The 15740-nt window shown below is 29.4% G+C and overlaps 1 protein-coding gene across 2 annotated transcripts in view; it reads right to left on the bottom strand.

Moving 5' to 3' along the window:
- Nucleotides 1-2232: 2232 nt before the first annotated feature.
- Nucleotides 2233-15740, bottom strand: part of LOC140445599 (putative helicase mov-10-B.1) — a 94453-nt gene continuing 80945 nt past the window's right edge. For both annotated transcript variants that reach the window (XM_072537776.1, XM_072537775.1), the window contains exons 16-18: nucleotides 7966-8095; nucleotides 7060-7236; nucleotides 2233-2768 (exon numbers count right to left, since the gene is read on the bottom strand). In XM_072537776.1, coding sequence (XP_072393877.1) covers nucleotides 2550-2768; nucleotides 7060-7236; nucleotides 7966-8095 — 526 coding nt within the window. In that variant the 3' untranslated portion in view covers nucleotides 2233-2549. The remainder of the gene's footprint in view (nucleotides 2769-7059; nucleotides 7237-7965; nucleotides 8096-15740) is intronic.

The raw sequence follows: 15740 nt of genomic DNA, 5'->3' as shown, positions 1-15740 counted from the left end.
GAAATAACCAAGTTTTTAGAAGCCAAAGGACCTGTAGCGCTGGGTTCAGTCAATAATTTACATTAGTAATAGAAAAAATGTATTTTGTTATTAATTCAATGAAATATTTGCAAAATATTGGAATGTTTTGTACACTCTTATGAACAAATGAACGAATTAAATTCCTAGCAAATTTACTTACAAAATATGCAGTAATTTTACATAAAAATATGTAAAAAATTGAAGGTTTACAAGCTGTATTAACAGTTAAATCAAACACTTCACCTTTTTTATATAAGAGCTAGGGAAATATAAGCATTATTACCAAAATTGGAACAAGAACTTACGAAGCTAGAAAAAGAAGGTATTTTAGGAAATGTTAATAGTTCTGAATACGCTACACCTATAGTACCAGTTATTAAAAGTAATGGTCAAGTATGGATTTGCGGAGACTTTAAAAGTACACTTAACAAGCATTTAGTGGTAGACGAATACTCATTGCCTACAATTGAAGTTCTATTTTCTACAATTACTGGTGGAGATAAGTTTACAAAACGTGACTTAAAACAGGCATACCTAGAAATGGAAGTACGTTCAGAAGACAGGAAACAGTACACCCAGAGGATTATATAGGAGGGAGCATATGCAATATGGTAGAGAGACATTTAAAACATTTTACAAGACATTAAGAAAAATTACAGCACCTGATGATGGGTTACATTATCAAAGACTAGTATTAGTTCGTAGCAGACTTCCAAACTAAAATATTGGAGTCAATCGTGACAAATGTTAATTTTTAGCAAATCAGATTGAGTAATGTGGGTATAAAATTGACAAAAATGGTATACATAAAACCAAAGAAACGATGGAAGCTATCCAGAAATCAAAAGCGCCTTCAAACAAGACAGAAGTTTGGTACAGAAGAGCATTGGTACGACTCATAAATTATTACGGACGGTTCTTACAAAATTTGAGCCATACTTTACAAACAATTTGCAATATTCTTAAAGATGGAGTGTCTTTCAAATGGGACGGAAAATATCAAGAAGCATTTACAGTAGTAAAAAGAGAAATGATATCTGATTAAGTTTGGGCACATTTTGAGCAGTATTACCTCACATATATCCAGATGGATCTGAGAGACCAATTCAATTTGCTTCACCAACACTTAAGTTCAACAAAAATATGCCCAAATGAATAAGGAAGCATATGCAATAATTTTTGGTATTAAAATATTTTGGTAGAGAGTTTACACTGTATATTGATAGTCATCCTTTAATTCAAATATTCTCTCCATCTAAAAATTTACCATCAGTAACTACAACTAGAATTCAACATTATGCACTGTTTCTTCAAAGTAATTACACAATTAAGTACAAAAAAAACAATAGTCCACGCAAAGGCTGATACAACGTCCAGATTATTGAATTACTTCTGAGTTCGATTACGACGTGGAAGATCATGATTACGATTTTTACAGCGTGTAATGTGCCTCTATGTAAAAAATGTTTTTACCACATCATTCATAAGAAGTAATGTTTTTTTGTGTAATATACTTTTTTATTTTGAATATAAGTTTGTTTCTTTCCTGATGAGATTTATTTATCCCACCATTCAACACTAATGGGACATATATTTCCCATGTCCATTCTAAGGATACAAGGACACGCAACAATGTAAAAAAAATCGCTTTGTTATGTCTTTGAGTATCAACGAATATCAGTAAAGTCATTTTAAACAGTCTTATTTAAGTACAATGAACTCGGTAATGAAAGGGTTGTACAAATAATCTGAAGAATTATGCTGATAATTTACAACGAAAAGCCTTAAAACATTAAACCCTAAACTAGTTTTAGGAGTAAATATATTTTTTCTAGTTTTTAAACTATTAAAGCGGAATCCAAATTCGCCATCAGGTTTTCTGTATCTGTTGCATTGTTGGCTGCATTAATCACCGGACGGACAGCAAAACTAAAACATCGATTTTTTAATTTTTTTTCGTTCGGTCCAAACTTTTTCCGTGTGATTAATTTAACAAAGATGGCTCAACATTTAAAAATCACTTATTATGTGCACCCAAATGTTGATTTAAAAGAAGTACTTTTTAGAACATTGACCTGTTACAAAATTTCTAAAACGATGCCAAAAGATTATATAAACATTTTTCACGCCGTGTATTTGTAAAATTAAACAATATAGAAATATCGACAAGTATAAAAGGATTTCTCGGGTTTTTTAGCGTGTCAAAGCGGATTTAAGAATAATGTTTTTATTGTTAAAAATATTTTTCAAGCTACCAATAATACTGATTTTTTAAAATTAAGGAAACAAAACAAAAAATCATGTATGTACATTAAAATTTGTTTTTTTTTTAACTATACATTCCAGGAATCCCTTTTTCTCTTCCGTATAATCTTCGATTGTCATTTACTAGTGTCAGAGTTTAATTATAAAATACATATTACAAAAATTCTTTTTAGGAAAGAGAACGTTGATTGATAAAAATAATAATTGAAAAGTAAACAGTTTTTCTCTTAAACTAACAACATAAATTTTTGAAAATACAGAGTTTATTGTTGATACTGAGTGTCTATTTGGACGGCTCCAATCTTTTGAGTGATTTGATTAACAACAGCATCAGTCCTTCTAGGAAATGGAGCTCCCCAGAAAGTGCATAACGTTTCACATAGATTCATGTACTGCAACCATTTGTTGTCCGTAGCCAAAACTTGTGCGCATCCGATGATTATTAATTTACTCATAGCTCTGGTAATTGCGACATTGAATCTCTGAAAAATAAAGTTAAAATTACATTAAAAAACGTTATAGAGAATATAGCATGAATATTGTCTTTAACTATCGAATATTTAAAATGTATAAAAATTTATTTAATACGCCCCTGGCTGGTACGTAATAATAATCTAAAGTTTTGTTTACCCAGGTGTATATGTGAGACATTTAAAGAAAATATTAACTGCGTAGTGTCTACTTGCGTCTTAATTAAATAAATTCACACAGAAATTTGCTTTCCTATACTAAAACAATTTTTAATTGAAGGTGATTACTTGGCAAGATCGCACTTAACGAAGCCCTTAACGATAACTTTTCAACGAAATCATATTCCACTTATCAATTTTGCAGAGGCGTACCAAAAATATTTTTAATTATTTATTTAAACACATAAGTAATTACGTAAAAATTAAATCTAAGACCGATATAATTATTAAATTATCATGTGTCTTTTAACAGGTATCTTATAGTTGTCTAACAAAATAAAGTAAAATTTTATTGTTATTATAGAGTACCTAGTACAGTACTTCAAAAAACAGAAAACTTTTACCCTTTTTTCATTAGACTAACAATCTGAAATTTTAACATACGATCTCGTCATTACACATCATTCTCTATTTATAGAATTGCTGTGTGCTGTAAACGTTATATTTGTTTTTCTTAATTTGAAACTTTCCTTGTGTTTGTTTATATAAATATAAAAATATAGTATAAAGTTCATATAAATTAAAATGAAGTAAGCTAAACTATTATCATGTGAATACGTGTATATAGTAGTGCATTTGTTTATTTCAGTAAATTCTTGAAATATGAAATGAAGATGGCACTAACTACTAAAGAGTTAATAGCTTTGTTAGAAGAAGACTCAGATTGTGAAAATTCTGACTCACTTAATGTGGTTTATTTGCCGCCGATATTTGTGAAGAATCAATAAAATCGGATATTGCAGGTACATAGGAAATACAAGTGATTGGAAATTCGACGATTCTGATTATGATATTCCTCTGAACCACAGATAAAACGTCCAAAGAAAAAACCAAGCAAAAATAGTAAATCCAAATTTGTCTCAAGTTGTAACAACAGATACTCCTTCATGCTCAGTAGTAATTCAACATCAGTCTGATTGATATTTAGACAATATAAAAGCCAATCATGGAGGCAAGTCATACATTGAAGTTTTTTCACTCTTTTTTGATAAAAAAGTAATTGAGAGCATTCTATATTTTACAAATATTTATGTATCGCAGAATAACCGTCACGATTTTGAAATGAATAACATAGATTTAAAAAAAATTATTAGCATATGTATATTATCTCGTTCACACTCTGCTTCAAGTTGATATGCATTGGTCAAAGGATGAGGGTAAAGAAGTGCACATTATAAAAGAAAGCATGAGCCGACATAGATTTATATTTATAATTTATAATAGTGAAGAAACCGCTACATCAGTGTCAAACTTAGTACATGGACGTCAATCTAAATTTGCTTTACCAGATGAAACCAGATTCGACAATATTGGCCACATTACAAAAAGAGACGATAGTGTAAGAATATAGGATATGCAAAAGTAATACTATTTATTTATGTAAAAGGTGTAGAATGCAACTATACCCCGAATGTTTCGAAAATTTTCACCTTAAAATTTAATTTACATTTAAGATACAATTTGTTTCTTGATTAAAAATTGTACTGTTTTCCTTGAAAACGAGAAAAAAAATCTTTTTGGTTGTAAATTAGTCTTAATTTATGCGTTTTTATTCCAATCTAATAAATTAATTGTCAAATTTCTCTTTGTATATTGAGCGGCCGTTAATGGGTTAATACTATATAAAGAATAAACTTGCCTCAAATTTACTTTACTTACGTCAAACAATTTTAAAGTTAATAATAAAGTCTATTTAATAAATATTTTCCCAAGAAATAGAGCACACTACGCCTATGCACGTATTTAATGTATAACGAATAAACTAACATATCAAATTTCTCTCATTCCCATTCTTTCTAAGAACGTAAATTAATATAGACCAGCAAAATATTGATAAATTTACCGATGTTTCAAACTATTCATTGAACTTGTCTCACTATACACTCGTGAATCGCACCAATTTAGTTTAGTTCAATTTGTAGATTAGTCACCTTTAATTGAAAATTGTCCGACTATAGAGCAACAGAAGCTCTAGGAACACGCAAAGTCATACTGAACAAAAGAAACAACAACAATACATCATCATTCAGAAAAGAAATAAAATATGAATGTAAAGAGAAACGAGAGGCCTACACGAAGTACAAATCATCAAATACTTCAGAATCCCGAGACACCTATAGAAGAATACGAAATGAAACAAAGCAGTTGGTAAGAAGAACAAAAAATGAACACTGGGAACAGTTTACAAAAAGGATGGAAAGCGACTTGTACTGTACACAAAAACAAATATGGAGATTCATAAGAAACCAACGGAAAGAAATGGCAGAATTGAAGGAATACAATAACATACCAGCAAACGAATGGGAAAGATACCTGACGGAACTGTTTAAAGGAAAGGAAAATAATAATCAACACAAGAACGTACCTAAATTAAGACACGAAATAGAAATCAGTCTTCAGGAAGCAGGGATAGCCATAAATTCACTCAAAAATAGAAAGTCATCAGGACCAGACGGAATAACCAATGAACTTCTAAAACACGGAGGAGAAAATATAACCCTAGAGATGACAAAATTTATACAAAAACTAATATTGCACTGCAAGATACCAGACGCATGGAGAAACAGCATAATGATACCAATGTTCAAGAAAGGAGATAAAGAAGACCCCGACAATTATAGAGGTATAAATGTACTGAACACCGCACTTAAGCGTACCACAAATCTTCTAACCAACAAAATCAATAAAGTAACAATTTTATCAGATGAACAACAAGGATTCAGATCCGGAAGATCCTGCTTAGACGCCGTATTTCTGTCCATTTCTAAGGCTCTATACTCTTTATATATATATATATATATATATATATATATATATATATATATATATATATATATATATATATATATTTATTAATTAGATGGCTTCTAGATGATTTAAGTTCTTAAACGCGCTTATATTTTGTAGTCTCTCTACGAGACTTTTGCAATCTGTAAATATAATACTTTTACTAGTTTAATACTGGCATCCATTGAATGCAATAAAACAGAACTTGACTTAAAATACTGCCTTGGGGGAGTCCAAGGTTCGTAGTTCTAGGTGTAGTATCTACTTTATTTATAGTTTTATTTCATTATTATTGTTTACTTATTTAGTAAACACATGTAAAATGTAAACCATAAAGACAAAAAGCTAATGAATAAAAAATAAATGTTTGATGTATTTTTTAAATAAAACCTTCATTCCTGTATAACTTGATTATGATTAAAAAGACATTAATGGATTACGTCAAATTCAACAAAATATTTCTTGCTAATGACTCCATACTAGGTATTTGTATAATTTGTATTATATCCAAATGTTTCTTAGTATTTAAATTTTGGCATTGAAAAACCCATTAAATTCATTAACTTCCTAATGATGCCTACCTACCGACTCGAGATGTTATAATAAATTAAAATAAAATAATTTTTGAGGAAGACTGTACCTCATCACCAAACCGAGCGTTTACGTCTTCCCTCTTTTACTCTCCGAATGCGCTCTCCCTGTTCTCTGCGCCAACGGCTAAGATTCTGAAACCTTTTCCTATATTTGCCAAATAATACATTTTATTTTATAAATAAATGTCTATCCTTTTAACTATCTTTCAGATAGGACAATATTTATCTGGAGGTGAAAAGACCGACCCTTTCATGCAAGAAGTTTATTATTTTAAAAATTGATTTTTAATTCTTTTGAAAATGTTGTTGATCGTAAAAAATTTGCTGCGAATTTGGTGATCGGTAAAAAATATAATACAAAACTCGAGCTTTACCAACAAATAAATTGCCAAACTAGAATTACGCTGGTTTTATACGTCGATTTCATAAGACAAGTTTACGCAAAAAGTTCAGCGACTCTCCAAAAGTGACTTATTTGTTATGAAAGTTATACAACAGATTAAAATATTATTCTGTTGTCACCCTAGCCATAAATAGGAGGAAGACAGAAACAAATTAAGAGGAGTGATTACAGATGCAATTGATTGGATCCTCGTCGCATGGTGACGGGCAAAATAACTAGTTTTACATAAGTATCGTTATTGGCTTCATTGACTCACCTTGGATCATAATAAAATAATTAACGAGAACTTTTAGTAACTTACCTTTTCATTTTTAACGAAGCCTAACTTATAAAGTTTATCGAACAGCAACAAATCTTTTTGAGCTCTTACAGTGGATATAATAATAATCCTTTTTTCCCGCCCCTGAAAAGTTTCAGTAGTTCCGACATCGACACCTTCGATATGATGTTGTTCAAGAAGGTATTTTAATTTGTGCACCTAAAATACGTTAAAAAATCATTACTGTCAATGAACTGTCATTGTCCCATAATTTCGTAGAATTATATTTTTATTTTATTACTTTATTACCTGGGAAATTCTCAACTGGTTGGCCGCCACGTCCCATCTGGCGCAACTTTAATTTGTTGTTTTTACCTAAGAACTTTCGTTTATTGTTTTGCGGTAACCCAAGAGAGTGGAGCTCAGAGAAAGTTTTAAAATTTTGATTTAATTTATTATTTTGTGCATAACTGAAATTTTTATCATACCGAAAGTGAACAGTGTTTCTATTTGGATTAAACCTTACAAAGAATTATATTCGGACAACGATAGAGTTTACTACACAGCTTGCGGAAAATTAAGAGTATATTTTTTACATTTCGTTAAAAATCAGTTTAACTATCGCACCAAATTAAAATTATTTTAAAATATAATTTACAAAAAAAAATTGTGGTAAAGTTTGGTCTAAATTCGATCAAAAAAACAAGAATTGATATATGCTAGATTTTCCTCCTAAGAAATTTGACATTCTCTATAAATAAAAATCGCATTTCCACAAATTTTAAAACAAAATAATGTTGCAATAATAATAAAAAAAGGAAAGTTGCATTATACGTCCACATAGTATGTGCTTAATGATATTTTTTCGTGAGTAAAACTAAATTTTGAAAAATAAATGATTTTATTGTGGGTATAAAAATTGCAAATATTTTATAAGAAATATCTTACCTGTCTGACATATGGCGTGACAACACCAATATCGGAAGGTTTCACTTTATCTTCCTCATCTACAAATTCTAAAGCGTGCAAAGCTTTGATATACTTTACTATCATTTGTAATTCCTTCTCATTGTAATAACTAAAAACATATTTTAACATCATACACCATAATTAAGTATTACTATTAAAAAACGGCATGTTTTTGCTAGTACGTATATATATATATATATATATATATATATATATATATATATATATATATATATATATATATAAATATATATATATATATATATATATATATATAAATATATATATATATATATATATATATATAAATATATATATATATATATATATATATATATATATATATATATATATATATAATGAACCAGAAGTATTTGCTGACAACGTAAGGAAGTAAACGTTAAATAGTGAGTTTGCAGCAATAAAAAATGAAACGTGTACTCTTTTAAATTATATTATATATATATAAAAACTAAAGTTTTATTTTGAGGTTGCAGTCATTATTAGGGCAGGATAAGTAAAACTCTTTGTTCTTTTATCAAGCTTTCGCAAAATTTATTTGCTTCTTCAGGATATGCTAAAATATGGTATAAATAAATATATTTATATAAATTCGAACCGCTCGTTTTATTTCATCTCGCTACAATACGTTGATTTTTTTCATAATTACGTTAAATCCAGAGGTAGCTATGGAAAAATGACATTAAAACAATAATATTGTCAGTTAATGTCAAATGTATTTTGTAATATTGTCAAGCTTTTGCCGTTTGTGAATTGTACAATGGGTCGAGGTAAAGCTATCGATGAGAAAATCATCGATAAAAGGTCATTATTAGATTTTTTAATTCTGGTAAATTAAATTCGGAAATCGCGAATATGTTGCAATTGTCACGATATAGTGTAAGAAATATAGTCAGCGATACAAAACTACAGGTTCGGTCGTCACAAAACCTAGAAATGTATGAAAAAGTCAAATAACCAAAGCAGATCGAAGGGCATTAAGACGCATTATAGTGAAAAATCGACGAACAAATTATATGGAGTTAACCGTTTTATGGAGTGACGTTACTGGAAGACACGTTTCTAGATCAACATGTCACCGAGAGGACCACAAATTAGGATGTGGTACTTAGAAAGTAAGATTTATAGTTGAAAAAATTAGTACGAATTGTTTTTAATAAATTTCATTTTATTTTAGGCTCAGGTAAAGCCACTTTTAACATTACAACAAAAAGAAAAATACACTAAGATGGCCAAAAGAGCATAAAGATTGGACTCAGTCGCAATGGGATTAAATACAATAGTCGGGATTTGAAGTGTGTGTTGGAGACAGTAGGAGTCGTATCATTCGCAGGAAAAATGAAGCTTTCCATCCCGACTATCTGAAGAGAAAAGTCAAATTTCCTGCATCTGTCATGATCTGGGGCAGCATGTCGTCTAAAGGTGTGGGAAAGTTACATTTTTTTAATGTGATAGTAAACACGGAAAAATATTTGAATATTTTAGAAGAATCTCTTTTACCGATTATGCAACACCGTTTAATATCAGCTGAGGATTTTGTCTTCCAACAGGACGGCGCAGGTTGTCATACCTCAAAAAAGAGTTTAAAATGGATTGAAGACCATGGCATACCACTTCTGGAATGGGTTTCTAACAGTCTCGACTTGTCTCCGATAGAGACTTTGTGGCGTGAAATGAAAAAAGCTTTGAGAAAACATCCTGCCAGGTCCGTCAACGAATTGAAGGAAAAATTGCAAGAAATATGGGATTCGTTTACATTAGAATTTTGCATCGAGGAATTTATGGAGAGGGCATCACGTGACTAAAAACGACCTCACTTCGGCGATATTATTATGATCGTTTTGACAGATCGTGTATGATTGTTTACGTTTGTTGTTTTTCGAATATTTTTAGTTTTATAATACTTTTATAAAAACTGTAATATTATATTGTGATAGTGCGTAATAATGGTTTCTTGTTCTCAAAGTAGTTGCAGTAGCAGAAGCAATGTTAATAAAAAATCTTCAGGAATAACGTTCCACAGGTTAGTATACAAATATGTAAACAAAGTAATGGCCCGTACTTCAGAAAATAAATTAATAGTATTTATAAAAAATCTTATAAGTAAGGTAGATCGTGCTTTTCTTGAGAATACTCAAATATCTTTATCCTAAATATCTTAAAATTTCTTATTAACTACTGCAACCTAATTATTTTTATTTCTACACAGTATTTCTATTGTGATATTCGGCAGGTATTCAATTTTGTTTTTTTTTAATAATAACTTTCCTAACTTTGTTAATTGAACTAAATTTTTAAGTGTCAGTTAATTTGTAGTTATCAAATATATAAGTCGTAAAACGAACGTATTTCTTTTATTTCATACCGTATGTTCATTTTACCCATTAAAATATTATTTATATTATTATCTCTTTCAGATACAACCTATTATTTGACTGTATTAGTTTATCTTTATGTACAATATGTCATGTTTTTAGTGTTTACCGTGGGATAAATAAATCATAGTTTATTAAAAATGTATTGCATTTTTTTAGATTATGATTAAATCTTCTGAATAATTAGTCATATTTGTATAGTAGTTTTACTATTATTGAGTCAACCCCTGATCCCACCGCCATATTGGTATAATTGTTAGCCACACCTACTGACGCCGTTTTTAATACACACGTTAATATGCTCATAGTTTCTCCATAGATTCTAACTCGATGAAATTTTGTCAAAACTTGGTAAAAACTATGCCTCGAAAAATTGTGGTCAATTATGGTCATTAAAAATAAAGGGGATGTAACTAAGTGGTAAACTTTCACATTTTTTTTGTTAATATTACATATTCTATGCATCTTGTAAATGAATTATTATTCTGTTTAATCAATAGTTTTCATTACGTTAGAAAATATTTTCTATAATTAGGAAATTCAAGCATGTTGTTCGATGCATTAAAAGTTAAAACGTAAACTTACAACTAAAATTTAATTTCCTTATCAATCTACCGTTGAGCCAACTGATATGGGAATGGACTCGTATATTAGGATACTCTAAATCTAACAGAGCACTGCTTAAACAACACATATTGTATCTGTAAGGAGCAAAGATATCAACAAATTTTACCCACCCCTGGAGCACCAGGGATAGGTTCACCACTGTCGCCGGTAATAGCAAACCTGTTTATGCAAGAAATATAACAGCGAGCAATAGGAACAGCTGAACACAAACCCACACTTTGGCTTAGGTAGGTATGATACTTTTAAATCTGGATCCATTGAGAAGAACAACTAAAGGTATTTTTAGAACACATCAATAATATACACCATAAAATCCAGTTTACTATGGAACTGGAAGAAAACGAACAACTACCATTTTTAGATGTGTTAATAATAAAGAAGGAATACAGGCACATAGGACACACAGTATACCAAAAACCCACAATACAAGATATCTACATACCGATTCACATCACCATCCTGCATAATTACATTGACATTAAAACCCTGATAACAAGATCTGAAAGACTGATAGACGAAGAACACAAAGAATTATAGAATGTGAAAACAGCGCTAAGAAAAAACGGCTTTTCAATATATACCATTGAAAAGGCTCATACTGCTCAAGAAAGAATTAAAGACCCAACAGAAGACGCAAAACCTATTGCAAAAGCCATTCTACCATATGTAAAGGGTACAACAAAAAAAAATAGGGGGAGTGTTAAGAAAACACAAAATAGAAACGATATTTAATAACGACAAAAAATCTTAACTATTTTGTGGGGATTGTGACAAATCATACATCGGACACACCAACCAAAGAATCAATGTTAGACGAGAAGAATAACGAAATGCCATCGAAAGGAGGGAAAAACGACGTCTCTTGCACAACATGTCTCAAGCACATAACATACAATAAACCTGAACCAAACTACGATGCTAGCTAACATTAAAATTAAAAGAAAACGCGTAATCAGAGAATCAATAGAAATAGAAAATAATTCCAACAGTCTAAACCAAAGAGATGATGCTCAAAGGCTTCCATTAACATGAAAAACGGTATTAAATAAAACATCAAAAATACATCAGATCACAAGACCAACTAGTAGGAACCCACCTACCTGCCAAGGAGAGGACCAGGAGAGTCAGCAAAACACCAACAAGAAGCGTTACTACCTAACTTGACAATGGCGACAAGTACGACTTGCCGAAATGTTGAGAAAGATTTTCGCGGTTAGGACAATTAAACCTAAAGCTAAGATTAATAATATTACAAGAATTAATATTAAGCTCAACAGTCTTCCGGATTGAACCGTGTCGATTATCATTGCGCCGAGCTTTCGGCATCCTCTCTGATGTCTTTTTGAGGGATTCCGAGTTTTCAGTCTCCCGAGCTCCTAGACACTACTACCCTAATATATGCATTAATATATATATATATATATATATATATATATATATATATATATATTGTGACGATTAGGGTTTATAGAAAATAATTTATAAGTTATATACTACATAATATTAGATATTTGGTTGTTTTAAATAAGTTATATACTAGAGAATTTAATAAAAATATATTTATGTGAGGGCAATTTTAAGAAATTAGCATATAATAATTGTAAAAAGTTGTATTTTAGTAGTTATGATTTTGTAGATACATTTAAGTGAGCCATGTGACTAGGCAACACACTATACGTTATCTCCAAGTTGACATTTTAGGAAATAAATGGGAATATAAAGTGGGGTTATATAATATATTGTTTGAAATGTGTATTTTATTAAATTAGAGTGTTAGTTACTAATTTAATTATATATTCTGATCTGAAAAGCCTAAATGTAAACAAAATTATTAATAGAAAAGAATGGAATTCTCTGGATCTCCGGAGATGGCCATGTTTGCGAAATGGTTTGTTCCAGAAAATTCATACAAGTATGAAATAGAACAAATTGGAACAGGATCTCATACGAGATGGTTCTAGAATGTCCAAAAGATATAAATACCCGTGATTTGGATTCAAGATGGCAGTTTTTGAAAGTTTTTAGTCAGAAAAGTTTTAGATAGTGCAGTCAGAAGAGTTTTTGGCAGTTTTAAGTTATTATTCAGAAGTCAGGCAGTTTTTAAGTTTTTTTAGTCAGAAGTCAAGCAGTTTATTATGAAAGTTAGTTAGAGTCAGTGAATCAAGTACAAATAGTCCAATAGTTTAATATAGTGAGTTAAATGAAGATTAAAAATTATGCATATAATTTAATGCACATTTATAATTATACACAAATAATTATTGAAGATAAAAAAAGGTATATTGGAAGAAATTAAATTATATTATGGTTGGAGATTAGTATAAATCAACTTATAATAATTGGATATTGGTATATTGAAAAGAAGAATAAATATAAATGCTGTTTGCTGGTTTGGTTGGTGGTGTATAGATGCTGGTGAAGAAAAATATATCTTAAATTGGTAGAAGCTGATAATTGAAAAAAGTAATTTCACAAAAAACAAGGATACCTGAAGTACGAAGACATTCAGTGGTGATTAGAATCTATATACTTAGTGGAAAATAGTTCATTTAGGCATTCAGTGAAAGAAAGGTACAAAATTTTGTTAATATAATTTAGTTAGTGTCATAACAATTTCAATTTTGAAGATAGTTTGTTTAAATTTTAGATTGTCTATAGAATTTAATTAGTTTTATAAGAATATCAGTTTAAAGATAGTTTATTTTAAATTTACATTGACTAGGTTAGATATATATGTGTGTTTCATAATAGTTATAATAAAGATAATTTAAAAAAGTACTTACAAGCTAATTCTTTGAGAACCGCGATAAAAACCCTATATATTATATTATTAAAAATACTCATTGCTCATCATTCAAACAAAAAAACACATCATAACAATTTGGCGCCCAACGTGGGGCTCTCTATTTAAAAGAATTAGTTTGGGAAGATAAGTGCTCTCATATAATTAAATTAATTATCAGTAGAAAGAAAAAATTATAGATTTTATTTTTAATTATATTTGAACAAGTAAAGTCTCAAAATGTCTCAAGGAAAGAAAGGTACAAGAAGCAAAAAGAATGAAGAAGATGTGGAAGTAGAAACACAACCTATACAAGAGGAGAGTTTAGTTCAAGTTCCACAAGATACTGCAGAAATGAATCCAGAAAGAGAGGAAAATGTCAATATGGCAGCTTTGATGTCATTAATGATGCAGATGAACAAGACAATAGAAGAGAATTCAAAAGAAATCAAAGAAGACATAAAAAAATTGGAAGAGAATTCAAAAGAAGTCAAAGAAGACATGAAAAAAATGGAACAGAAATTGGAAGAGAATTATAGAAAATTAGAAAAGAAAATAGAAGATAATAATAATAAAATTGTAAAACAAATGGAAAAACAAATGGATAAAAAACTTGAAGCTGCAGAAAAAAAAGTAGCAAATGAAATAAAAAGTATACGGAATGACTACAAGAAAAGGATAGACAATGAGAGGACAGAAGTAAAGAGGATTATTCAAGATAATAAAATAGATATAGAACAGAAAATAGAGTTACAGAAATGTAACTTAGAAGTAAAAATTAACGAAGACAGGAGAAACACAGAAGAAAAATTAGACGATATACAACAAAATATCCAAATAAATAGTAATCAAATAAGAAATGTGGAACAGAGAATAGATGATATTTCACAAATGAGAGACATAGGGAGACCTTACTTAAATTTAACAAATGAGACTGGGATTAAATTCTCTGGTAATATAAAAAATTTGCATCCTAGAGTATACATAAATAGTTTAAAACATAAATTAAGATTTGTGAATAATATTAATGATATTAAAGATTATATTAGAATGACATTAAATGACAATGCAGCAACTTGGTTTGCTAGTATTGAGAATGATTTAGATAATTTTCAAACATTTGAAAATAAATTTTTAAATTATTATTGGGGTGAACTAGAGCAAGCCAAGTTTAGAGAAATTCTATATTTTGGAAAGTATAATCAAAATTTAAAATCAAATATGGTAGATTATGCATTGAAATTGATAACAGTTGCAAAATATTTAGAACCACCACTTAGAGAGGATGAAACAGTCTTAAATGTATCTAGACATTTTGATGCTGATGTTGTGCAAACCGTAACTGTACAAAATATTCAAACAATAGATAGTTTTATTAATTTTATTCAAAGAATACAAAGAGGCAATATGACAAGTAATAATAACAACAGAAAAAACAATAATAACTTTCAATATAATAATGATAATCAACAATATAGACAATCATATAATAGATATGGTGATAGTTTACAAAATTTTAATAATAATAACAGTAATCCAAATAGACAGAACTTTAATAATAATACTAGTTATAATAGACAAAATTTTAATAATACTAATTATAATAGACAACATTTTAATAACAGTACTAATAATAATAGACAAGATTTTAACAATAGAAGAAATACAGAGCGACCTAACTATAACAGACAGGTAAATTGTGTTCGAAGGAATAGGAGCTGCGAAGACAGGGAACGAAATCGTACAAGGCAAGAAAATGTGAGTAGAAGTCATAGTAGGGAAAGACATAGTACATCAGATCCAAGTGGTCAGATACAATCTGACAATTCTAATAATCAAAATTTTGTGCAGTAAACTTTCTGAATTACAAGTTAGGCCATTGCTATTATGAAAAACCTTCTGAATTTATTTCTTTAGATGAAGATAAAATTATTGAATCTATTAATTTA

This window comes from Diabrotica undecimpunctata, chromosome 7, assembly GCF_040954645.1.
Source record: "Diabrotica undecimpunctata isolate CICGRU chromosome 7, icDiaUnde3, whole genome shotgun sequence".
NCBI lineage: Eukaryota > Metazoa > Arthropoda > Insecta > Coleoptera > Chrysomelidae > Diabrotica > Diabrotica undecimpunctata.
The sequence above is the reverse complement of the archived record's forward strand: the minus strand, read 5'-3'. Positions and strand labels throughout refer to the sequence as shown.